At 56.9% G+C, this 25,885-nt stretch overlaps 1 protein-coding gene across 3 annotated transcripts in view; it reads left to right on the top strand.

The window, feature by feature from the left end:
• Nucleotides 1-9,744: 9,744 nt before the first annotated feature.
• Nucleotides 9,745-25,885, top strand: part of Sdk2 (sidekick cell adhesion molecule 2) — a 244,380-nt gene continuing 228,239 nt past the window's right edge. For 2 of the 3 annotated variants that reach the window (XM_046463440.2, XM_046463439.2), the window contains exon 1: nt 9,750-10,678. In XM_046463440.2, coding sequence (XP_046319396.1) covers nt 10,615-10,678 — 64 coding nt within the window. In that variant the 5' untranslated portion in view covers nt 9,750-10,614. Of the gene's footprint in view, nt 10,679-25,885 lie in introns of all 3 variants that reach the window. The other variant, XM_046463441.2, reaches the window with a different exon arrangement.

The raw sequence follows: 25,885 nt of genomic DNA, 5'->3' as shown, positions 1-25,885 counted from the left end.
GGGGAATCTCATGATGTGATTTATTTTTAAAATTTCATTCTGACTGCTCCGTGCAAAATGGACTGGAGAATTGGAGGCAGAGTTCTAAGCCCACAGTAGAGGCTCTCGCAGGATTTGGAGGCTGGGCCAGGTGCGGCAGAGGAGAGCGAGGGGAGTACAGATGTTGGGTCTCTTCTGGAGGTTAAAGCACAGTCTTGGTGATGGATGGAATAAGGAGAAGGAGATGGTTTAGATGCCAAGGAGGACCCTCAGAAGCATTAGGAAGACTAGAAGTGCTGTTTAGAGGGCAGGGGACCATGGTAGGCATGGATGGCATGGGTGCCAGGTAGATGAAGAGCTCAGCGTCAGCGTCTCTCTGCTCCTCTGAGCTGTCTCAGAGGGGTCATGAAGAGGAGCCTGCCTCCCCCAGCCCTGGCCTCCGCCGTCCCTCCCCACCTCCCCTTCTCCTCCCATGCTATCACATGCTTGCAGTGTGTCCCAGGAGGGGGAGGTCCTGGCTGTCAGTCAAGGAGCAAAGCAGCCACTAGCTGTCCAGAAGGGCCACAAACTGTCTGTGGGCAGCCAGGGGGTCAGTCTTACTGGAGGAGTGAGTTCTGCCCACAAGATCCTCCACCCCCGACTCACCCCCGGGCAGCCATCTCTGAAGTGTTCTCACATTGTGGGAGGGAAACGGGAATGGGGACTTGTCCAGGCATGAAGGCAATCACAGAGATGGATGCCACCAAACTGCAATGGATCCTGGAGCAAGCACAGAAGAAGACAGCTTGGGCTGGGCCCTGCAAGTCAGAAAGGAAGTGTCTCCCGGGCAGCTGTAGTCACCCAGCACGTGGCTTTGACAGAGCCCGGCAATTTTGTGAAAATGTAGGAAAGGTGTTCATCTCCAGGCCGGTGCAGCCTCTTGTCCACCTGTCCTTGGGCAGCAGAAGTGACCATTCACAGTGGCCCAAGACTTAGTCTTTACAATTTGTAGCTTTTAATCTGGTTGCTGGGAAGAACATTGCAATAATCAGATTATTTTATACCTTGGTTTGCGTGCAGGTGTGTGTGTGTGTGTGTGTGTGTTTTCATTAAAAGGAGGGACTGCAGTGACCAGTGTGGAATACAGGAGTCAGGAAAAGTCCCTCCCAAGTATAAACTTGAGCTGAGCATCCCAGGGGAGGGTATCCCACTCCTCCAGTAGGATAAGCCCAGACCAAGGTGGCCTGAAGGTCAAGGGAAGAGAAGGATTGTGATGTCACGGGGACCAGTCACAGGCAATAGCTGCTGAAAGGACCCCAGCGTCATAGCTAAGAGAAGATCTTTCTGGGAAAGATTTTTAGCCGAGTGAGTCAGATGCCATATTTCCAGGGGCTCAGGAAGGGACTGTCTAAGGAAACAGAGGTAGAGCTTGTTTTGCATGAATTCAAGAAAATTGGCAGGAAAAGCCGGTTGAGAGACGGGATGAAAGCCGCACAAGGCAAGAGGGTCACGTGAGGCTTTTCCAAGTGGGGAAATACCTGCTTCTATTTAAAGGTGTTTTGAAAAGAGTCAGTGGAAAGTAAAAGACTAAATGTACCAGAAAGGACCGACCGAGCACACAGAGGAGGAGGACCCCCTGGGAGCGGAAGGTTTCTTCAAGAACCTTAGAGAAGATCAATGCCTGATTTCTAAGCCTGGAGAGATGCAAGGATGGCATAGGGACAGACGTGGTGACAGTTTAGGGCTCTCCTGACATGTGGCCTTAATCGTCTCAAGCTCATACCATGTGAGAGTGAATTAAAGCAGAACTTCTCCAAGTGGAATACACCCACATCACCCAGGGATCCTGTTACAATCTGAATCCGGATTCAGTAGGTCCGGGGTGAGACCTGAGAGCCCGCATTGCCAACCTAAGCCAACATCCAGCCACTGAGAGCCCCAGTATCAAACACCGTTGAAGGACCATCTCAGAGGACAGTGAAGGCCGCTCCCAGAGTGAAGGGGCTCACGAAGTGTGTGTGTGTGTGTGGGGGTGATGGGCGAGGCCAAACAAAAACACAACCTGTGAAATCTCAGAAACGTGTTTATTCTGAAATTTGGAGATGAGATATTCTCTCCAGAGACAACAGTCAGTCTGTTCTGCAGAGCTATACAAATAAAACTGCCGTGTTAGGGTTCATCAGAAAGGAAGAGGCCTCTGGTCTCGGCAGTGTTCTTACATCAAGGATTTTATATACCCAGCCAAACTATCCCTCCAATGGGAAGATTATCTGACACATAGCACAACTTTCTGAACAGGAATCTTACAGATTCTGTTTCTCACACCATGGGTAAGTAGCATGAGGATAGTCCCAGGTTCACGAGATGTGAGACCGTACACTTAGTGTGGGTAGGCAGGTCTGATTTCCTGACTTTTATCCGTAAGAAAAGAGTTGAATGCTCTACAGAAACAATGAGGCGCAGTCATTTAGGAATGGGGGGGGGAGTGGCTTACGCCATCGCAAAGGCAAAGCCAGTGGCAGAGACTTGGCACAAAAAGAAGTAGAGGCAGGATGGTGGACCCTTGGCCCTGGAGAGCCTGCACCTCCTGCCCTGTGGAGCAGGAGCAGAAGCCATCCTAGTCTTTGGCAGCGTTTTAGGGAAAATTTGGGGCTTGGTGAAGACAGGAAGGTGAAAGGAAGAGGCAAGGAATGGGGTTCCACAGGAGGTGGTGGGGCAGGTTGAGAGAGTCTGACTGGCATGTGGGTGGCGTGGTGGTTCCGAGGATTTAGAATAGGACACTCAGGACGGAGCAGCCTTGGATGGCACGGTTGGGGACAAGTAGGGCAAGGGAAATGGGCATCCAGGGAAGCTTTTGGCTTGCTCAGTTTGTAGGAATCATAGGAACTTCATCTTACTTACTGTGTTCATCAGGGCCCTAGATGATGGGAGGAGCTGGCCCGGGCAGACCCCGGCAGGGCAGACTGAAGCCCAGAGCTCATTTACGCAGGGGTCTCAGTGCGGAATGGGAAAGAGAAACTTGAAGAGGCCACTGTCCTACAGCGGCCAGGGCAAAGGAGGGGGAGAAGTTCAGGTGTCAAAGCAGAGGAGGGCCAAGCTCAGAGGGGTCGGTGAGGACACAGAGAGCGTGCTTGGAACTGGAGACGGCAGGGCCCTGGGGCCAAGAAGGAGGTTGGCGCTAAGCAGCTTCTGGACCAAGACAGGAATGTGCTCTGCCCCACTCTTGAGATCCCAGAGTCCTTCTGGGTGGAGCTTTTAGCCAGAGAAAAGTCAGAGGCAGGGGAGGCGGGGTGACCTCACAGCTCTGAGCTGATGCCGGACAGCTTCAGGCAAGCCTGGAAGGAGCAGCTGAGGCTTTTATCTGCAAGGTAATGAGAGAGCAGCCGGCAGGTGTGCACTTGCCAAACCCAAAGGTCTAAGAACACGCGGACGACTTGCCTTCGTTTGCTTCTAGAGCAAGAATTAGCGGACTTCTTTGGTAAAGAGCCATAGAGTTAATCTTGAAAATCTGCAGGCCATGAGGTCTTTGTCAAAACTACTGAGCTCTGCTGTCACAGTGTGAAAGTTCCCACAAAAGTAACAACGTGACATGCAAACAAATTAGTGTGGGTGCGTTTCAATAAAACTTTATGAGAACAGCCAGCCCATCAGATTTGGCCCACAGGCTGTGTCTTGCCAACCCCTGCTCTTCTTCCATTGTCTTGGGAAGTAATTGCAGAATTGTTTGAAAATTCCAAGTTGTCATTAAGGAATACATTTTAACAATAATGGCCTATATTGCTGAGTGTTTATTGGAGACCAGACTCTCTGTGTATTATCTCATTTAATCTTCACAACATCAGAAGGCAGGGACTTTTATCCGTCTTGTCCTATGTCTGATGACATGAAGACAGATCTCTCTGGCATGACAACTGCAGCTCTCGTCCGCCTTTTAAAAAATACCTCCATCTTTTCCCAAGCACTGGTGAACACCAGTGTTAGAACGGAAACAGAATAATATTTTATATGCATTGATTTTTTTTTTCTTACAAATCCTGTAGCATAAAGCTTTATAAAGAGGACTTTTCAGAAACCAAGTAAGTGGGCCTTCCTCATTCAGAGCTTAACGATGAATGTGCATATGGTGCATAATTAATGAGAAAGAGCCTCGTGCCTAAAATTCATGCAGCCTCTAGACTTACTCGGCTTGCGAAGCCTCACTTCGGAGAAGCTGAACTGAGGTACGTGGTTGAATAGTCAAACATCAGGTTAATTTTTAGGGATTAATGAGTGTTTGCTATAAATCCAAATATCAGTAAACACACATTTGAGGTGTAAATAGCTTAATTTGAAAGGTCAGTGGAAGGAGAGACATAATAATGAAATCAAAAGGCAGTTCACTCCTGATGTATATTTTCTCTCATTGTTTTGCTGACTTTGAACGGGGATCGGGCACAGAGCCAGACGGGCAAAAACTCCTGCCTTCAAGAAGCTTGTATTCCAACAAGGGAAGAGGGGCAGGAAGTAATCAGGAAACAGAATCTCTGTACAGTGTGTTGGAGGGAGGGAAAGGTAGGAAAGCGCAGATGTGCATGTGTGAGTAGGCACACATGCGTGCACACATGTGCTGGTGGGCCATCAGGGTGGCACACAGTGGCATGTGCTGGTGGAGGGCTGGACAGCAGCTGGCCATGGGTCAGCTCCTCTGCCTTCCAGAGACAAGGCTTCTTATTATCTTCCTATGAGGGAGATTGCTGTGTCCAAGTGACCGGCAGGGAGGCCTCATTGGTCAGCACCGTTCAAAGGTGAGGGGGTGGACCACGTGGACACTGGAGGGGGCGCATTTCATGCCCAGGGATCAGCCAGAGCAAAGTCCAGGGGCAGGTCTGCCTGTGGCATAGCTGCAAAAGGGCGAGCAGGTCAGTTCAGCTTGCCTGGAACAGGCTCCATCAAAGGCACTGGCCCTTTGAGGTGTGAGAACTTGGCTCCGGTGACCCTGAAGGGCAGATCCACCAGCTTCCTCTTGTACTCAGCAGATTAAATACGCCTTGTTCAAGTCCGAGTCCTTCACTCTGTGATTCTGAACGGCCCTCCATGATTCTAAATTCTTGTCCAATTCAAAGATCAATGTCCCAGCCTCCCAGAGGCGGACTTCTCTGTGGTGTTTCTGTATTTCATGGTAGACACATTAAAGGCATCTACCCATAAAATCACTCCTGCTTTTGTTTCTGAAACTACCACAAAGTACACATTCTGCCCCCAACCAACTTCCTTCTTCCTGGACCTTTCAGGGGCATGTGTACGGTGCCCTCTCCTGTCTAGCAATAGCACGGTGCTTTAGACTGCTGGACACACTCCCCCAGGGGGCTGTGCCTGTGGCTCCGAATGGCTGAAACTGACTCAGATATAGGACAATCCTGTATCTTCCTGCACTTCCTGCCCCAGCCTACCTACACTCAGAGGTTTTGTTGTTTAAAAAGTTCGCCTCCCCTGGTCTCTCAACCTCCATTCCCACTGCAGAGCATTCTGCACCAGCGCTGGTGATTTGGAGGTGTTCTCCTCCCGTCCTCTTGAGTCTCCTTTCCGCCTTTCCTGGAGGATGGGTGGGCACAAGCAGGAAGGAGCACAGGAGTCTGAACCCCAGTCCATTTGGATGTGTCCATTCAGATCCTGGGGCTTGGAAGCCAGGAGCTGAACACATGATGGTTTGGATCTCAGCACAGAGAAGCAGTGGGCAGGCACTTGGCTCCTAGGCCCATTTTCCTAAGGGATTGAAGGTACATTTTAGTGAACAGTTGCACGTGGGGGTTGAGGTCTGGAAAAAAAATTGCACCGAATGCAGCAGCTGAAGCTCTTCCTGTGATGGGATTAGGAGGCAGGGGCTTTGGGAGGCCACTTGGTTTAGATGAGGTGGTCTTGGTGTCTTATAAGAAGAGGAAGGGAGCTGACCGGCTCCTTCTCTCCCTTCTCTCCTGCCCTCCTGCCCCTGCCTGGAGCAATCTGCCGACCTCTCAGCCTTCAGAACGGTGAGAAATAAATGCTCAGAGCTAAAGCCCCCATCTACACGATTTCATTAGGGCAGCCCAAGCTAGACAGGGATCCCAGACCTCCCTCTTCCACCCCTTCCCTTCCTCCATCTTCAACACTGAACAAATTGAGAAAAGAACGCCACTAGTGGTCTACTGGAATCATGAGTCGAGGTGATGCATTTCTAAGGTCCTTTCAGGTAGAGAGGCTCCGCTGAAAGCCCTTCCCTGGGGGCCTTTGTCCACTCCAGCCCACAGCACCCTGAGCGGGGCAGGAGAGCAGGCAGGAGAAGGCGAGCGAGCGGAGGTGGAAGGCACAGGTGAGTCATGCTTTTGCTCCAGGGCCCCAGGGGTTAAAGGCCACGTGGGCCTCACTCTCCTCTGGCGTCGCCTTTCTTCTTTCTAAATGGAGCCGTGTCCAGTGCTTTTGCTCACTGAGTCTGTCTTCTTATCTCCATCAAAACATCCCTGAAAGTGACTTCTTGACTGAAGGTGGCACAGACCAACCAGGGGGCAGGGCACAGGGGAGAGGGCCCCGGGGCCTGGTGTGTGGGGAGTGGAAATTCGCCTTGTGCCTCTGGGGGGTCACGGCTGCCTGGCTGGTCCCTGAGAAGAATCCCAGGCTGGTGGAGGACGCAGCTGACCCTGCAAGGAACGCCCTGTCCTAGCTACTGTTACATCTGAGATTGGAAATAGAAACAGACACAGAGTAGCCACATGGAAAAGATGACTGTGGCCAAGTTAACAAGGGGGCAGAGTCCCAGTGTGATGCCCGAGGATGGTGGGGTAGGGAGGATGGTGGGGTGGGGAGGATCTTGGCCTCCGTGACAGTGGGCATCCCCAATTCCTGTCCTGAGCTGTCTTCTGGCTGCTTGACTGGGAACCTGGGGTAATGTACCCCCTTTCCCACCCCCGACAAAGGTCTGTGGTGACACCCTCTCACTGACTATGTGTGATTTAACAGGAAAAGAAAGTGGTCCTGTTTGGGGTTCCCTGGAGGCTTTCCAAAGAGAAGCATAATGTTTTACACTCAGCCCTTAAGAAAGGAGAGGGGTGGCAGAGCGGGAGCCCAGGCCTTCCCCTTCTTTCGAAAGGCATCCCATGGCTCTCTGCCTTTGCCCCCTCCCTCTAGAGTCTGCAGACTCAAATGTAGAGAGAAGTGTCAGTCCTGGGGATGGTGACTGTGAGATCTAAACGAGTGAGAAGACCCCCACCCTGTCCCCAGAGCATTCCAGGAGAGCTAGATGCAGGAGTCCAATCAGGAATCGCGCACAGCCCCTCCTGATGGGGCCCCGTTGTAACTGCTCGGCCTGCAACCTTCTAATTATGCCACTGGTGGCAAGAATGAGGTCATGGTGTCTGCAAATGACTTTCCCAGGAACAAGGCCCTCTTAAAGTGCAGGTCTCCTACAGTCTCCTCCTGGGCCAGCAAAATTCTGATAAGAAGCAAAATCCCCTCCTGTGTGTTCAGGCAGAGGCCCCCAAAGAGCACAAATCCTCCTCTGCATCCCAGATGGATGGAGACAGATTTGCTATAAGATCTGCTGGAGAGTGACCTCCTCCTCGTTAACATGCAGGCATGCCCGAGCCTGCCGACCAGACAGGGAGCCTTTCTCCCTCTCCCCAGGGCCTCTTGGCCCCCTATCCTGGCCTTAGGAGATAAAGCTCCCAGAAGATTTGTAGGGCCTCACAGGCTGTGCAAGAGGCCTGCTTCTAGGAGAGGAATGGGTGCTAGCCGTTCTGGGCCTCAGGAGCACCCTGCTCAGACTTCTGGCCCCTGCCAGGTCTAGGGACCCCAGCAAGGAAGAATGCACCAAGATTCCAGACATCTGTGTCCACAGGAACTCCCAGTCTCTGCAAGCAGACAGGCAGCCGCTCTGCTGTCCCTTTGCTGTCCCAGGAGATGTTCCTGGCAAATCTGGCTCTCAGGCCCCCTCTGTGAGTGAGCTGTGCAACAGCACCCTAAAGAGCAGCTGCTGCTGGTGGACTGGGAAGGGGCTGAGCTCAGGTCTTCAGAGCACGGCGGGGTGTGTGAGGTCACTTCTGGGCATCTGTAAGGAGATGTGAGTAGTGTGGCCACCTAGAGGATGAGAGCTGGTCCCATCCGGGCTGCCTGCCCCCAAAGCCCTTGTGTGTAGGAATAAGTCAGCCAGAAGGGCTTTGGCCCGGCACGGAGCACAGGCTGTCGGGAAAAGTTCTACAGTGTTTTTGAATTAAGTGACTGAAGGGCTGAAGGCAGGCAGGCCAGCTTTTCATCCATTTTAGAAAATGCCCACAGCTCCTCTTGCGAGGCAGGTGAGATGAGAACTTGTGTAATGAAATATTTGTGATGGCTGTTCATTTGGCAACTCTCAGAAGGGGTGCCCTGGGGACCGGAGTGGGCACCTCCACTTCAGTGAGGCAGAGGCCTAAATTCACAGGGTGGGGGGGCAGAATAGGCAGGTCCAGGAGGAGAGAAGAAAGAACAGCCAGCAAAGTGGAAGGTCTCACTTGGTTTTCTTTGTTTTCCTGCAGAAATAGCATGCCGGCTCCGTGGACTTCCCCACTGAACCCAGCAGGCACAGGGCCAAGGACCACAGTCTTCTAGGGGCCCATGAAAATGTTTTAATTTCTTTTAAAATCAGGGGGGAAAATGGATTTTTAGATGGAAGAGAATGTCTTAATATGCAATATTTGTCACTATGCCAACTCAGTTACAAATTATCGTTTTTAATGGAGGAAGGAGTCCAGGGCAAAGGCGCCTGGAACACAGGGCAGTTTAACTGGGTCCTGATGCGCCTGCGCTAGGCTTCTCCCCCTAGGGGGTCCAGTTCTCCAAGTTCCCCTGGACCACAAAAGAGGACGTGGCTGGGCTCTGTCCTTTGTGACTGCCTTGTTAATGTCCCGTTCTCCCACCCTTTACAAGCGGGAGCTCCGAAGACAAAAACAAAGATTCCGCTCGCCTTGGCACCAACTTCCCTCTGGGCCCCCTGTAAGTCCCAGGCCTCCTTTTGTCCTCCTCTCCGCCCTGAGCGTTTCCAGACTTTGGAGGGAGACCTGGGAAGGGCGAACTGGAATCAGCCGGCTGACCGAACTCCTCTCCTCAAACCCCTCTTCCTCGGCCCCTGCCACTCCAAGTCCCGGAAAGGTGTTGGAGTTTCCCTGGAACTGGGGGTGGGAGAGGCCTTGGGCGCGGGCTGCGGGGCCGAGGCTGGAAGGCAAGCGCGGCGAAAGAGCGAGGCTCGGTGCGCCCCTCTCCCCGGCAGGCCGCACGGTTAGCACTGCTGCCCTCCGGCGGGTCCCGGAGACGCTGAGCGCCCGCGGCCGCGCACACGGCTCGTGTTTCCGCGGGGCTCGCTCCCGGGCCTGGCTCGGGGCCGCCGCCGCCGCCGCCCCCTCCCGGCGCGCAGGCTGCTCTCCAGTCTCGGCCACAGGGTAGCGCTCGGCCCCCCTCTCCGCGTCTCCGCCTCCGCCTGCGCCGCGCTCGTCCCCGGCTCACGCTGCCCCCGCAGCTCCGGCTCGGCGCAGGCAGGAGCGGCTCTCAGGACGCCGAGCCCGACAAGCGGAAGGCGGCGGGCTCGGCGAGCGGCGGCGGCGACCGAGGTGGGCGGCGGCAGAGCGGCCGAGGAAGGCGTAGGGGTGGCTGCAGCTCCTCCCGCCGGGGCGGTCGGCGAGCGCCGGGCATCCGAGGGGACGCCGAGCCCCCGGGGCCGGGGCTGCTCGCCGGGCTCTCGGTGCGTCTCGCCGAGAGCTCTGGCCAGGGCGCGGCGGAGGGCAGAGCCGCCGGTCTCCATCCTAGCGCCGGCAGGAGGCTCCGCGCCGAAGCGCTGGCTTCAGCCCGGGTCGCCGATCCCAGCAGCCGCCCCTGCCAGCCCAAAGCTGGGGTGGACATGGGCGCGCGGGGCTGTGTGCCGGGCCGCAGGACCAGCAAAGTTTGCTAGCCTCCTGGGCGCAGAACCGAAGGACACCCGGTCCCGAAGCCCCCGGAGGGGACCCAGCATCTCCGGATTCAGCGCGAGGGCGGTGGAGCCCAGAAGGGCGGCTCGGCCCCGCCAGATACCTCCTGCAAAGTTAGAGAAGAAAACTTCAGCTCCAGGGAGACTCGGACCGTTATGCTAACCGCGCCCCCCGAAACTGACACCCCTGGACGAACCTCAGCACCCGCGACTGCCGCCGCGCTCGGCTCGGAACGCGCCCCGGGGACCGGGCGCCTGCGACCACGGTGACTGCGTGGGTCCGGAGAACCCTACCAGGGGCGGGGAGGAGCGGGGGGCGGGCAACGTGGCCACCGGAGGAAGTTTCCTGAAGTTGTCCGCTTATTCCGGAGCTCGGCCAGCGACCCGGCCGGATCGCGGAGGCCGCCTTGGCTGGGAGAAGAAGTCGGAGTTGGGGTGCTAAGGGAGGCAGGCGCCCGAATCCGAGAGGGCGGCTTTGCCTCTTTCTGTTTGCTCGCCCCTCTCCTTCCGGGCGCGCGGCCGGCATCGGACTCGGACAGCAGAGGAGGAGGGATTGGGGTCGCCAGCGCGGGCCCTCCCGGGCACAGTAAGCCTGGGACCCAGAGCCGCGTAGACAGTCTCCTGGGACCAAGCCGCGGGGCGCCGAACCCCACGAGGATTATAAAGCAGGACGGAGGGGAAGGAGACCCCGGAGGACCCCCTCCAGGCTGGTCACCATGTGGCGGCTGCTGATCTGGACTCTGGTGGCTCTGTATCGGATCCGCGAGGCTGGAGCCCAAGGTACTGGGGACCATCCCCACGTGGGGCTGGGAGGGGGCTCGGAGAGAGGGCGGGCAGGGGGTGGCCAGCGGGTCAGCGTGCTCAACCTAGACAGCCCTCTCTTGGGAGTTTCAAGACCCCCCCCCTCCCCAAGTTTGGGGTCTGTCTTTCGGGTGGGCCATGCTCTCTGAGACTTGTGGCTTCTGAATGGGGAAGGTGGGGTCGCCCGAGAAGGCTGAGAAAACCCTAAGGTGAGGAGGGAGGGACACTCCTCCTGTCCCCGCCGGCTGCGGGAGGGTGCCCTCGGGCCGGCGTGGGAGGGGCGCGCCATTGGGTGCCGGCTCTACGCGGCTCCACTGAGCTCGGAGGCCGGGCTTGGAGTTCCCGCTTGGCGTCCGCGGGAAAGGGCAAGGCCCTGCTGGGCAGGCACTGGCCGCCCTGGGGAGAGGGAGAGGGAGTGGGGCGGGCGGGCGGGCGGCCGGGCGCTGGGAAGGAGCTGGGGGAGGATGCTAGGCGCCGGCTTGGTCCTCCCTGGAGGGAGGCTACCCTGCTTGGCCGCGTACTGGAGCCCGCGCCTATCTGCTGGCCGGCCGCAGGGGCCGGTGGTGCTCCTCGGCACGGGCCTGGGGCCGCGGGTGCAGCCGCGAACCCACCGGGGGTGGTGCACAGGGAGGGGCTGGGGCCTCCTTCCCACCCACCTCCAGACACGCCCCGCATCCCGCCCCTGCCTCCAGCCTCCTCTGGTCGCTGATTGTCTGGCAGCCTGTGCTTTGACCTGGGCTGCGTGGAGCAGCCTGTGGTGGAGAGGAGCTGGCCGTTTGTGGGGTGGGATCCGCGCAGTCCCTTTCTGGAGGGCGATGTCCAGACGTCCCTCCAGTTCGCCGGCGGGTCAAGGCGGGGAAGGGCGGCTGCACCCGCGCTTCCTTGCTTTGGGGTTCGCGGATCCGCACAGCGGTGCCAGCGGTGTCCGAGCGGCGCCTGCTGGGGGCCCAGGGAGATGAGTCTAAACCTGGGCTCCGCTGGGCCTGGCCTCTTCCAGGCTCAGGAGGGCACGGGACCCACCCGGGGGGCGCCGGACTGCTGGGGGGGGCTGCAAGCCTGACAGGGTCCCACTCTACATCTGGGGTCGCGGAGCCTGTGGGGAGGAAGGAACCCGAGTCGGGCAATCTCCAGAGCCAGGATCAAAGATAAAAATGATCGGCTCTGGCTCACAGGGTGGAGGGGATGATTTTACGAGGTAATTTAGATAAAAGCACTTGGAAATTTTGCAACGAGATCCATAAATGTAAGGTAATAAAAGTTATTATTTTTATGATCGTCATAAAAATTTCCAGTAGACGAGGACCTCAGAGGTCATTTTATTCTAGTGACCATTTAACAGATGGGGAAACTGAGGTCCTGCGGCAGTAAGTGGTTTTTCTGAGGCCATTTGGTGATGTGGGGTCAGAGTCAGGGCTTGGGCCATGTGAGTTCTGAGACCTTTTCCTGCCTGGCACTAGGACAGGGCCCCTCTAGGCAGGGTGCTGGGAGGGTGATTCTGGCAGAGGAATGGGCTCTAGTCTACCAGGGGTGCCTCCTGGGTATGTGCTGAGATGCCCGGGAAATTACTTCCCAAAAGACGGCCTCTGAGGGGTGTCCGTCTGTCTGGATCCTTCTGGTTTCTTGACTGCACATCCACCAGGAACCATGTGACTTCCCTGGGCAGGTGCTCACCAGTTCTTGTCCCATCCATGACCAGGCCCTTTTGGAGTCCCCAGGGCACCTGGTGGCTCTTCCTTCAGGGTCTTCCTGTCCTCTCTTCCCCGCCTCCACACCTGTGCCGTCCACCACTGTTGTTGAAGTGAAGGCCAGGCTACTCCCATGCCTGCGCTTCCCGTGGGAGGGCCGAGCCTGCTGTCTGTCAGAACGGTGCAGGTCTCTGATTGATCTGCTGCCTTTTTGTGTGTCAGGCTGCCCAGGGCCCCTGCTGCTCCGTTTGTGCTCTCTGGCTCCAAGAGTGTTTGTTCGCCAGCATCGGTCCCCTCCTTCCATTTGTCTTCGGAGCAGCAAACCCTGCAGAGGATTGTGGGAACAGGGTACCCAGCCTCCTTGCCCCTGCTTGGGGGGCAGTGCTGGTTTGCATGTTGGAGGGGTGGGGTCAGGATGCAGGTTCCTTTCTTATCTACTCTGGGGTCAGTAAGTGAGTTTCTTTGAGTCTGAGACCATGCCGTGGATCCTTGGTCTGCAGTTGAAGGTCCTTGCACTGTCTGGTCACTTCTGAGCACAGGAGCCCCACTCTCCCTTGAGACAAACCTCACACTGGCCACACCACTGGATCTTGGTCTAGACCTTGCTTAGTTTTGAGGGTCTTTTTGCCGGGGGCTGGGACAGAACTCCATCACCTGGGTGTACTGAAAGCCACTCTTTGACCACATCCCCACCATCTGATGTACCATGATTCAAACTCATTTCGTATGTGAAGTTCAGTGACATTGTAGGAAGAAAATTGGCTTTGGCAGTAGAAAGAATGGGCTCTCATGATCTGGCGTTGCTGCTTAGCTGCACAGAGGTTTCGGAAAGTCTCAGCCACTCAGAGCCTCGGTTTCCTCATCTGTACATTGGGAACAGTAGCTTCTCCCTTGTAGAATTGACACTAGTGGATTCAAATGCCCTGGCGGGTGTTCCCCACATAGAGGGGCTTCACACTTGGCAATTGCTGTTAGCATTTTCAGTATTTTAATGCTGCATGTCAGGGAACGCTGAAGAGTGATGCCCTGCCACTCCCCCAGAAAGACCTTGAATTCCTTTGTCTTACCCAGGAGCTTTCTTGAACTTCTTTCCATGGGTACCTTTGTGGGCCTCTGAGTGGCCCTTAAGCTCTTAGCTCTCTGGAGCTGGTGATCGTGCAGATTCGTGTGCTCCCTCGCAGACACCGGGATTGGAAAGGTTGGGCGAGCCTGGTTGACTGCATTCTCTCCAGTGCAGAGAGAGAGCTCTCCTGTGTTCGCAAGCTTGCCTTCTGCTGCGGGTCATCCTGGCCACCCCAGAGGCCGGAAGGAGGGCAACCGGCACCTAACCAGCTGGTCCAGAAGATTCTTTCAAGAGAAGCATGCCAGGGGAAGACCAACAGGGCGTTGGCACTGAGTGAGCCAGGCAGTGGGGAAGCCCTGGAGAGGTCCGGGAACTCCTGCTCTGGAGCTCCTGGAGGGGTCCAAAGGGAGAAAGTTTAGTGCTGGGAGCTAATCACAATAAGAGCCCAACAGCGCACAAGGGAGCAGGATGAAAGTTTAATTACATGGTGTGGCTAAGCTGTAATTATTAATTACTGACAGCAAAAAATAACTTATTGATCAGGGCCTCTTGCTAATTACCAGGAGACCGGGTGTCGCGCCTGCCTGGGGCTCAGCCATCTAAAGCCCCACACCAGAGTGGGATGGGAGGTGTCTGCTCTCTGTTCCCTTCTCCCATGCACCTTCTCCCCCGCCCTGTGTGCCCCTAGGCTTCAGCTGGGGATCTGGAACATTCTTGGGGTGGGTAGATGAGTGACTTGGGTTGGCTGCTTCTACGGGCTGCCGGTGATCCCCCTGCCTAGGATGAAGAGTTCAGACCCCACCCGAGGGCCAGCTCACATGGGCTGCCCACACCTACCTCAGGAACCCTCCCTTTCATGCATTTGTTCTGCAAATATTGATCGACCGCCTCTCCCTGTGTCCTCTACTGGAAGGCTGGAGTAGGGGCCAGGAACCTCCTTCCATCAGGGAAGGGAGGCTGGGAAGGAGGCCAAATGCTTTACAGCACATCTCTGTTTTAACAGTGCCCCAGCGGTGGACTTTTAAGATGATGTGTTAAACTGCATATTGGTATGCATTTGACCTTGTGCCCCAGGACACGGCTGGGCTCTAAGCTAAAGATAAGGGAGAGGGGGCTTGCTCTCTGTCCTAAGGACAAGTGGAATCACAGCCCGGGACTGGGAAGACACAAAAGTCATCTAGAGGGGCTGGGGATGTGGCTCAAGCGGTAGCGCGCTCGCCTGGCATATGTGTGGCCTGGGTTCGATCCTCAGCACCACATACAAACAAAGATGTTGTGTCCGCCGAAAACTGAAAAATAAATATTAAAAAAAAAAAAATTCTCTCTCTCTCTCTCTCTCTCTCTCTCTCTCTCTCTCTCTCTCAAACAAAACAAAACAAAAAGTCATCTAGAACTGTTCTCTGCCCACAATCCCTGGACAACTGGCCATCGGGTCTGCTTGCACACCCGTGGTACAAGCTGGTTGTTAGAGGGTCCTGTTTCATGTTGATGAAGGCATCGGCCTCCTAGTGACTGGCTGTCCCAGGATTTGGCTTAAGGCCTTTGGATGGGCTGGAGCCCCCTCCCCTCTCCCCCTGGCTCCTTGGCCCTCCAGGCATCGGGAGGGGAGTTAGAATTGATGCTGGGTGCCACCCTGCTGCCTGTGGGGGTTCCACCCGGCTCCCCCTGGAGCACACTGCGGAAGACCTGGAGCTGCCTAAAGCGGCGGGAATTAGTCACCATAATTTGGGGCCTTGGGATGCCAATAGCAACTAACAGGCCAGCGCGGCCCACTGCCTGTGACGGAAAGGAAAACAGTCTGGCTGCTCAGACGCCCCCGTGCTCCCCGCCTCCCAGCGCCTGCTGTCCACACTCTGGGCAGGAGGCAGGCCAGGGAGCCACGCTGGGCCATGGACTGTCCAGGGCTGCTCGGGGCCTTGGGGGAAAGGGAGAGGGGGCAGCTGCAGAGCTGTCTCGTCAGACGCCCTGGGCCAGGAGTCCAGGGCAGGGAGCCCTCGCTGAGCCTAGGAGCCTCTGCCAGGCCCTTGTGACAAGGGAGGTGCTCGTAGGGGACGGCTCCCAGCCTGGGCTGCCCCTTTGAGACCTGCCTCTGCTGCTGGGTGATGGTGACTTGAGCCTCAGTTTCCTCATCTGTAAAATGAGTAAATAGAACAAAAAAAATTCCCATGTCTTCCTCCCGGGGTGGTTTGGGTGATTAAATGCAATTATCCAAATTGCTCTAAAGATGCTCTTAATAAATGTCATGTTTATGAAATATAAGCTTTAAATAATGCTCATAGTGTGCTGGTCACATGACTCTGAGGAAGCCAGAATCACTGCCCTTCCTCTTCCCATGTGAAGTCTCCTCTGCCGCTGTGTAGCCGCCGTCCCTTCCCCCTGTCCCCCCAGGACTGCCTTCTCTCTCCTGGAGCTCCTAAGATGGTTCGGCCTCCTCCCTGACCCTTGAAGTTCCTGCTGCTCCTGGGGGTGCCCACTCCCCCTGAGGTCTGCAGAGTCCACTCGTTGTTTCCTTTGGGTCCCTCTTGTGTCCCTCCTGCATCCCTGTGCGCCCCACACTGGCACCTCTGAGCATGCGCCCCTTTCCCAATGGAGCCTTCTGGGCGCCCCCCGCCCCCGCCGCCGCCAATGTATTGACCCGCCTGCTGCTTTACCCTTGGTCTCTCCCAGCAGGGAAGGGGCCTCATTGCATTCCTAATATGATGTCCCTAGCCTCTAGGACAGTGCCTGGCACCGACAAGAAGCCCAACTCATAGGGATGAGTGAAGGAGTGGGCACTTTCCTGAGTGACACAGCCCTTGTCACCTGGCCCTGCCTGCTTCTCCCTTCTGGTCGGCCTCCTCCTCATCTCCCTCCCCACCATGCCCTGGAGCCCTCCTAGTCCTTTAGCCGAGCCCCCCATTGTGGGAGCCCCCCCCCCCGTAGTCACCTCCTGGGCTTATGGAGGACCGAGTGGTGCTGTTGCTGGCCACTGAGAGCGCAGCCCCTCCCAGGCCTGCTCCTTCCAGGCTCCAGCCCCACAGGTGAAGGGGCTCTAGCAGGCCTGGCCTCTGGGTCAGGTGGCTGTGGGGTCCTCACTGACCCCGTGCGAGCTGCGCTCTGCCTTTACGGCGTGGAGAGCTGGGGTGATGCCCCACCGGGCCATGGATGCACCATATGAAATTCGTGGAGCCCAGGAGGGAGAAGAAGGCTTTGGTCGTGGTAAATGCTGTGCCCCTCTCTCCTGGGACAGCCCCTCTAACCAGAATTGGTCCCACGGTCCCACCCCACGGCAAGGGAGCTGGGAAGTGCAGGCTTCCGGGTGCCGGAAAAGAGCTGGCCCGCCTGCCCTGGCCACGCCCGGCATTGCTTCGTCTCCACGGAGAAGGACCGTGGACTCTGCATGTCACACAGGAGACGGGGCTGTTCCGAAAGCAGACCCCCAGCCCCTGTCGCCACTTCCTATAAAGAAGCGGTACACGAGGGGCAATCTGTCCCTTGGAACTGGGGTGACCAGTCTCTGTCACTGTCTGTCCGTTCCACTCGGGGCTGAGTATTTCGCATTCCCAACCTCTGATTCCTTGTCTATAAACAAGGATAGAAGCCTAAAATAAGATAATACCAGTGAGCCCTCAGAATAAGGCTGACATTTATTATAAGCACTTAATCAATTAATCGAACTATATTTGTCAGTCGTGTGTCACTTAACCAACAGGGATACGTTCTGAGGACTGCGTCACGAGGTGGGTTCTCATCGTGGGAACATCACAGAGTGGGCTCAGGCAATAGGCGACATTGTGCTATAGGAACATCAGTATCCCGTACGTGGTCTCTCGTTGACCAAGACGTCATGGCGTGGCACCTGACTCTCCTGTGGTGGCCCTCTGGGGGTCCTGAGGTCCTCGGCTGGCATTTAGTGCTCCGATTTTCTCTGCTGGTGTCTTTACTGTACATTTCACCTCCACCTTGTCTGACCTCACTTCTTCTTGCCTTTTCCCAGCTGAGACCTCCAGGGCGTTGTCCCCGTCCTGGAGCTCCGCCGTGGTGTGCTCACTTGTACCTCTCAGACACGGCAGGGTGCGCAAAGCCACTGCCGGCCACAGTCCTTCCTGTCACTCAATATGTGGGTAAACTGAGGCTCCAGCTAGAAAGGCAGGGAGCCAGGATTTGAACCCGAGGTTCTGGGTCCTCACACCTGTCCACTTTCCACTGTCCCATGCTGCCCTGCTCCCCCGTGGCTTTCTCAAGGAGAGGCGGCCTTTGGCCAGTGAGGCGATGGGCCCTTTTGCCCTAGGAGACCAGGGCTGGCCAGGGAAGGGGGTAGAGTTTGGATATAAGCCCCGATTTCGCCCTTTGTCCTCCTCCCGGTCCTCCCGGCTCACGTCCCCACCTGGTGGTGTTCACAGGGGCCTGAGCTGGCAGAATGAGAGCGCTCCATCCCCTGCTCTCCTTCCAGCCCTCCCCGGGGCTGGGATGAGCTGCTGGAGGAGTCTCCTTCAGGCCACTTGGGACATTTATGCAGTGACAGAGCCACACAGACCCTTGTAAAACGGAACAGGGTATGGGGTGGGGGAGGAGAAGGGGAAGAGAGCCAATTAAAGTTTGATGCCACCAGGATGCTATTAGTGACCCAGGGGGACCATGAAATCTTGATGATGTGATAATCCTGAGGGAAGGAAAGGGTCCTGGTTGTAATGGGGCCCATTCAGGGCATTCAGCTTCCGAGTGGACCCAGGTGGCTCTCAAGGACGTGCTGGAGCCAGGACCCTGGACACCTCCTGGGGGGGCCCCCTCGGTAGGTGTGAACTGGACAAGAGGCTGTGTGTGGTCTGCCTAGGGCCGGGAATGTGGCTGGTAGCTGATCGCGTGGGTCACTGTGGCATCATAGCAGTTGGTGACGAGTCTGCTTTGAACTAGGAGAGCCAGTGCAGAATGTGGCATTGGAGGGCCCAGGGGGGACACCACGGGCCTCTAAGGACCCTGAAATATGGACGACGCTCTGGGTTCCGATCCTACCTGCTATGGACTGCTTGTGTGACCAGGGCTGCGTGACGCAGCCTGTCTGTAAAGTAGGGGTGACAGCCTGCTTACCTCATTGGGTCAAGACAGGGGTCAGTGCTAAGCTCTTAGAACAGTGCTCAGAGCGTGGGAGGCTCTAAGGAAGCCTAAGAGCTGTCTGTCCGTCCCTACCATCCTCATTTTGGAGACTCAGAACCAAGCCAGACCTGGGCCTGCCATGTGATGGGTGGCCTGGCCTCTCCACGGTCTCAGTTTCCTTTGATCTGCACAGTCTTCCAGTGGCATCTAGACTTCTCCTATTAGGCCAAGATATTCTGTGTCTCCTCTTAAGATGTAAATACGCCGGAGAGAACCCGCATCCGGAGCGGTCCTGGCTGCTCGGGCCTCGGGGTGAGTGTTTCCCCGGATGCTTTCCTGAGACCGCAGAGTTCTCTGAGGAGTTTCACGGACTTCCTATTCTCTCTGCAGCCCCAACTCCAGAAGGGAATTGACCAGAGGGGTTGACACTGTGTTAATATTGGTATTGACAGTGTCCAAGTCCAGAAATAGTAACTTGCCGAGGTCACTTGATTTGTAAGAAAGGGGGGAGGCCTGCAGGGCAGCTCCTTCCCGGGCCGCGGCTTCTGGCCTGGCCAACAGATCCCCCCAGGAAGGAGGGGTTCCGTGCTGCTGTGGGCCAGCAGGCCTGGGGCATTCAGGAGCAGTCTCACCTGACCACAGTCTTGTCCCCAGCTTGGGCAGTCACAGGGGCCGGCACGGGTTCCAGCCCAGGACAAGCCTTTCCTTGGGTGGCCCATCTGCTTGCCACAGTCTCGGCCACAGGGTCTGGATGCTGAGTTCCATCACTACACCCCTGTGCTCACACGTCCCTGGGGACCCCCACCTCCAACCCTGGCACACGGTCCCTGTGCCCCAAGCTCAGGTTGCCCTTTCTACCCGGGACCCCGAGCACCCTTCCCTCTCCTCTCCTGGACCCCTTGCCCCCTCCACTGACCCCAGTCCACCTGTCCCCCACTGTCCAGTGTGAAGCCATCCTGACCACCCGCCAGAACCCAGTCCCTGAGGTGGCAGGCTCGCAGGTGCCAGCAGCTGCAGGCCTGTTGGGCACTTGGGCCCTGTTGGTTCTGAGTGACCTTGTAATGCGTGTGGGGCTGATTTCTTTAATTATAGACTCCTTGAGTTTAGATAATAACCCTTCATCAACAAGGATTGAGGTATGAGACATCAATTATTTTTCCCAATTAATGAACTTCACCCAAAGGGAGCCAGAGAGAAGGGAACAAGTTCACGATGCCGCGTGGGCCTCAGAGGCCTCCGGGATTCCCATAGGGTCCCGCTGGGCAAGGCCTCGTGGACTCTGTGGCTGAAGTGTCCTCATTAGGAAAGTAAGGGGACATCAAGACAGCAGTTCCAAACTCGACCAAGGGGCCTCTATCAGGGGAGGGTAGACACCCACCCTGGCCCCGCAGTCTGCCGCCCACTGTCCACCCGCATGACCTTGACCTTTCTCGTGTTTTATTTTTTAAGCATCTGGAGATTTGCATTCTATTCCACGGCCTGTCTGAATTCTATTTTAAACCACAAAGAATATTTTAGAGCTAGTGGATGAAGCTAGAGGACGTGGCTGGTCTTCTCTGGGGCTTCCTGGATCCCCCCAACCCCCGCCATATATGTCAAAACCTGCTTTGAAGACCTCGGATGAACTGATTTCTTGGGTCACAGCGTCTGTAAGACTCTTAAGATGCTTTACATATGAATTTTGACCCTTTGTATTCAGAAATTTCGATGTTTTCTGTATAGACCTGCCTTCTGGAGCACCTGTGTGCCAAACACGGTGGCCTCTGGGCCCCCATAACTGTCCACCACGACTGGTCTGTGGCGATGCTTCCCACGGGGGAGGCTGCCATCCCCCCAGGGGACCCTGCTGCGGGGTGGTGGGAGTTTCTTGGGTTCTTTTCAGCTTGAGGCCTGTCTCCTGCTCTCTGCCTCTCCTCCCTCCTCCTTTCAGCCTGGACCAGGCCCACAGGGCCGTGTTTGGAATAGAGTGGGCAGCCCACTGCGTGAGGGTCTGAATCACCACTCTGGGCTCTGGGTAACCGTCCTGGGCACAGGACCCTCTTCATTTGGCTGTGCAGGTGAGCCAGGAGAGCTGGCCAGGTGAGAAGAATGGCCGGGGAAAGAGCTGACCTGCGTCACTGTCTCTCTTACAAGTGACGTGACCTTGGCAAGTTCCTGAATGTCCCAGACGGACCTCAGTGCTGACCATGTTAATAACCTGAATCCTTCTCGCCAGCCTCCTTCATAGGTAGGGGTGAGGGGTAAATGGGATATCTGTGGAAACTACTCACATAAATTTGAGGTTTTGTGAAAGGATCCCGTAAACACATTCACCTTAGGCCCTAGGAGCTGATAATCGGGGAACACGTAGGTTCTCTGTGGTGTCTGCATTTATCTTCAGAAGAGGCTGTGAAGCATCTCTGTAGCAGCTCTGAGCACCGAGCTCTGCCCCCCACCCCACCGTGTGTGTTTTGTTTTCTTTGTACCGGGGATTGAACCCAGGGGTGCTAAACCACTGAGCCACGTCCTCAGCCCTTTTTACTTTTTATTTGGAGACAGGGCCTTGCTAAATTGCCTAGGGCCTCCCTAAGTTGCCGAGGCTGGCTTTGAACTTGCAATCATCCTGCCTCAGCCTCCCAGGAGTGTGCCGCTGAGCTGGACTAGCTGCGTGTTCTTGATCAGGCTCTGTCATTTCCTGCATCCAGCGGGCTTCCCAGGCTCCCACTGGGCAGGCAGCCTGGCCCATCACTGTTGTGAGCCTCTAGCTGCCCTGGCCTGGACTTGGAGCCCAGAGTGGAGGAAGAGCGCCTGCCCTGAGGCTGTGCCCAGCACCGCACCACATTGCTCAGTCAACCCTGCGGTCTCCTCCCCACGGGCAGCGTGCTCATTGGCTCCGCTGGCTCAGCTGGGTGACCTTTGACCTCCCCACTTGGAGCCCTTGTCCCTGCCAGGGTGCAGTGTCTGCAGGGCAGGCCTTCTCCGGCCAGAGCGGCTGAGGAGGGCCTGGGGAGTCCCTCATTAGCTCCGCTCCAAGCTGATTATCAGTCTGTGCATCACTGGGTGAGAAACGGCTGTCGTCAGGACAGTAATAAATACGCCGCTGTCAGTGTTGATGTGATTGCACTAATGAAGAGAAATCAGACACCAAGACAGGAGCGCTCCTGGCTGCTGCTCTGGGTGCTGGAGAGCTCTGTCCTCTGCCCGTCCCCCCGTCCAGGAAGAGAGAGGCTGGACGAGGAGGAGGAGAAGGAGGTGTTGACATTTAACCTCTCTCTCTTAAGGCCACGGGAATGAAGAACCCAGAAGGTTCTGGAAACCATCAGGATGAAGGAACATGGTTCAGCCCAGGAGGAGAGGGCACTGGGCTGACCGGTCCAGGGGACAGTGGTCCTTTTGACGGCTCAGCCTCCCTCGCAGGCCCTGGTCCGAGAGTGGTCTGGCGGAGGGCGTGGGGAGGACACAGACTCATTGTCCGTGCCGCCCGGCTGCCACCTCGCCTGCGATGTTAGAGCTGATTGTGTCTCCAGGGACCTGGAATGCTGGCCCAGGGCAGGGCGGCCGCCGGCTCCAGCGTCTCTCCCACCTGTGCAGCGGCAGGCCCAGGGCAGGGGCTGGGAGTCCAGGCAAAGCCGAGATCCAGGCGCTGGCAGGGGGGGAGGGGGGCTCTGACCCATGACAGTGCCAGGCCTTGGAGGCACCTGGGCACCGCAGGAGGACTGATGGGAAGAGCCGGCTCTGTCCTTCCATCTGGGGCCCAGGTGTGGTACTGCCTGGTGAGAGAGGGGGAGGGCGGCCTGGAGCGACCCTTGGGGGCTTGTTAGGGTGCAGATCCTGGTCTGCTGCGGAACACCTGGAGGGCAGGTCCAGGATGGAGCCTGGTAACTTGCATTTCTAGCAACTTCCCAGGTGCTGTTGGCATCCGTCCAGGGACCACACTTTGGGACGTCCTGGCATAGATGTTTGACCCAAGGAGGGGTGTTGCCGTGGTGGCTGGGCTGACCCACTGCCTCGGTGGGGTTGGTGCCCACTTTTACGGCAGAGGCTGATTGATGCACACGAGAACGTGACGTGTGGCCTTGTCCCAGGGAGTAGGGGTGCGACTCCCACTCATCCTTCTCTTCCCTCCTAAACAAATTCTTGTTCCCAGCGTCTGTGTTAGGTGGCTCTCCATTGCTATGACAGGCTGCCTGAGATAATCAACTTGATAAAGGAAAAGGCTCACTTTGGCTCAGAACTTTGGAGATTTCGGCCCACAGGGGCTGAGCCCTGTTGCCTTGGGCTGGTGGCAGAGCACATGACCGGGGAAGCTGCTCACTCCGTGGAGGCAGGAAGCAAAGAGAGGGGAGGAGGCCAGATTCCCTGTGTCACCTTCAATGGCACACCCCTAGAGAACCGGGATCTTCAAGGTCCCATCACCTCCCAATAGTGCCACAGCCTGACACCCAAACCCTCAGTGCACAGGCCTTTGGGGACACTGACCCACAGCAGTGTCCTTCCTTAAAATAAAACAAGAACCCGCCCAGAGACTTCTCTCCTGCAGGCGACGGTCACCGGAGGCTCTGGGTGAACCTCCTCTGAGTCAACGGGAGCAGAGTCAGGAACGCTCTTTGCTTTCCCAGCGTTTTCTGAGCGCCTCTGTGCGCCAGGCGCGGTGCCCAGGACCCAGCAAGGGCTTGAGCGGGTCCCTGGCCTCTGGTGCAAGAGCATGTATCGGTCCCCGGGGGACAGTGAGGGGCGCGAGGTGCAGGTAGGGGCAGGGGACCTGGGAGATCAGCAGCGACTGGAGAAGGCTGCCCAGAGGGGCCTCCAGGGGTGTGCAGGGTGACGCCAAGTCCCGTGGGACGGAGGGGGCCTGTCTTGCCTCGGGGACGCTGGGGCTCTGCCTCCTTCCCCACTGACAGCAGGGACCTTGTGCTCCTCCTGGTGCCCAGCCACCAGGGTCAGCTTGTGCCTGGTCACGCTGAGTGACTTCCTCAGACGTGGCTTCTGCTGGGGGACCCTGGCGCCGTCTCATAAAGCCATGCGGACCTCAGGAGGGACGTGGCACACGAAAGACCCAGGCAACTACCAAGGGCTTTGGGGGCTTGTGGCTTCCTCCCTCTCCTCTTCCTCTGGCTCCAGGTCCTGGAGCAGCACGTGAGTGTAGGGGAACTGGAGAATCGCTAGGGTTAGATCACAAAGGGCCTCCTCCTTTTATAGAGGAGGATACGGGACTGAGAGAAGTAAGTGAGGTATCTCAGGCCTCAGATCCAGAACCTGGATTTCATGTCCCCTTTGCAGGCTCTGTCCACTGCAGTTTGGGGCCATCTGATTTTCTCCTCAGCTGGACAGCCAGCCCGGGACAGGACTGAGTTTTCTCTGGTCCCTCTTTCTCGGCTCCGGTCCTCACACAGGAATCTGAGCTATGGATGCTGTGTCAGCAGAAGTGGGAGCCGGACAGCTGAGCCAGGAGCCAGGGTGGCAGCTGGAGTCCAGGGCCCAGCGCAGAGCTCAGCCATGGAGCGGCCACAGCCCTGCGGGGGGAGGGCTGGGTCCAGAACCTTCCTTGGGGTGGGGGTGACTGTCCTTACCAAGTTGGGGATCAGGGACCAAGAGTGACCGGCCTGGAGTGGCACAGAGGCCCTTCCTAAGGCCTCACTCTTCTGAAGCCAGCGGCCCACAGTGGTTTAGGGGTCACGCTCCCCAGGCCCCCGGGCCGTCCTGACTCCCCTCTGCTGCCCCAGGTCTCACCCCTGACACCAAGGCCGTGAGTGGGGCTCAGGGGGTCTGTAGTAGCTTTTGGAGCCACCCAGAACGCAGGACTCAGTGACAGGGCCACATGGACGGAGCCTCTGCCATTTCCCAGACCTCCCTCTGTGAATTTTCCCCTCTGTATTTCCAACTGTATGGATCAGGCATCAGGCACAGAGAGCTCAAGCAGCTGCCCTGGGCTTGTGGATGGTGGACTCGGGAATGGACACAGAGCCTTGCTGTCCACCAGTAGGTGTTCAGGGCCACTCTTGCCCCTCCTGCTCCTCCTGTAAACTCTCCATGAAAGATGTTTCCATGGCGGCCTAGGCCTAGAAATTGGCTTAACTCTGCCACTTAGAGGCCAGATGGCCTTGGCCAAATAGCCAGCCTCAGCTTCCCCATCTGGAACATGTGGATTGGAAGCAAGAAACGAAACTCCCTCGCGCTCGCTCCCTCCTAGGGTAGCCCAGGGCCGTGCCTGGCGGCTGGGGAACGGCCCTAACAGGCCAGGGGCTTCTCTGGAGGCCTGTCCTACCTGAGGCCTCCGTGTTCCCGACCCACCTGTGCAGCCTCTGCCCGTGACCTTGTGCTCAGCCTCTGCCCCTCTCAGCTCCCTGGGTCTCCACGCCAGTTCCCACAGAGCACCCAGAACCAAGCTCACATCGGGGGAGGGGGGTGCGCTGAGCCCTGGAGACCCGTCACCATCAGCAGTGCCACCTCATTCTCCATTGACCTAAGACGATTCCAAGACATGCCATAATCTTATGTGTCCCTAAGAAGGAAAAAAAAAAAAAAAAAATATATATATATATATATATATATATATATATATATATATATATATATATATATATATAATAACGGTACCATTTAATCCACAAAAAGAGGCATTCCGACTCGGAAGATGTAAAAATAAATAAATTAACAAAGTGTGCCTTTGGAGAGGGTGAGCTGCGGGGGAGCCGCTCTCTCTTGCTGACCCGTCCTCGGTGCCTCAGGGACACAGGGTTCCCCAACACGATGGCCGTGAGTTTGGATGTGACCGTCCTAGAAAGCAAAGAGCAGACCAGACGAGTGGGTTCCAAAACCGTGGTCTGCTCATTTCACAGCTGTCCGTGTCTCTGGGATCCCCCGCTCCTGCCCGGCAGCCGCGCTGTGGCCTGTCACCTGGGCTCAGATGGGCCAAGGTGGAGACGGCGCCCAGGGCTCAGATGCCCCAGCACCCTGAACGCCCGCCCTGTCCCGAGCACCGTGGTTCCAATGCACAGATAAGTTGGACCCAGGACTGCGGACCAGGCTCTGCTGGGACCGAGGCCCCGGGTTTGCCCCAGGCTCCGGGTGTCCTGCCCTCCCCTCACTGTCCAGAATGTGCTGGGCTCCAGGAGGCCACTCTGCAGTCCTGCCTGGGAGCACCCTCCTCCCTCTGCTCCTCCTGATGCTGACTCCTGGGCAGGGTGCGCCCCAGGAGTGGTGGCTTAGGTTCCTGCGCCTGGCCTGAGCAGCTGATGGCGGCTGAGGGGTCCCGGGAGCCCCCCTGGGCTGGGGTTCTGAATTGGATCCACTTGGCCTTTGCCTTCCCCTTGGGCCTGTCCCAACAGGGGAGTGAAGGGCCCTGGGGACAGGCTGACACGGCCAGCTTCATCTGCCCGCCCTCGG

This window comes from Marmota monax, unplaced genomic scaffold, assembly GCF_021218885.2.
Source record: "Marmota monax isolate L192 unplaced genomic scaffold, Marmota_monax_Labrador192_F-V1.1 WCK01_AAM20220418_F8-fsc00208, whole genome shotgun sequence".
In the NCBI taxonomy this organism is placed as follows: domain Eukaryota; kingdom Metazoa; phylum Chordata; class Mammalia; order Rodentia; family Sciuridae; genus Marmota; species Marmota monax.
Note: the sequence above shows the minus strand (reverse complement) of the source record. Positions and strands in the feature narration are given on the sequence as shown.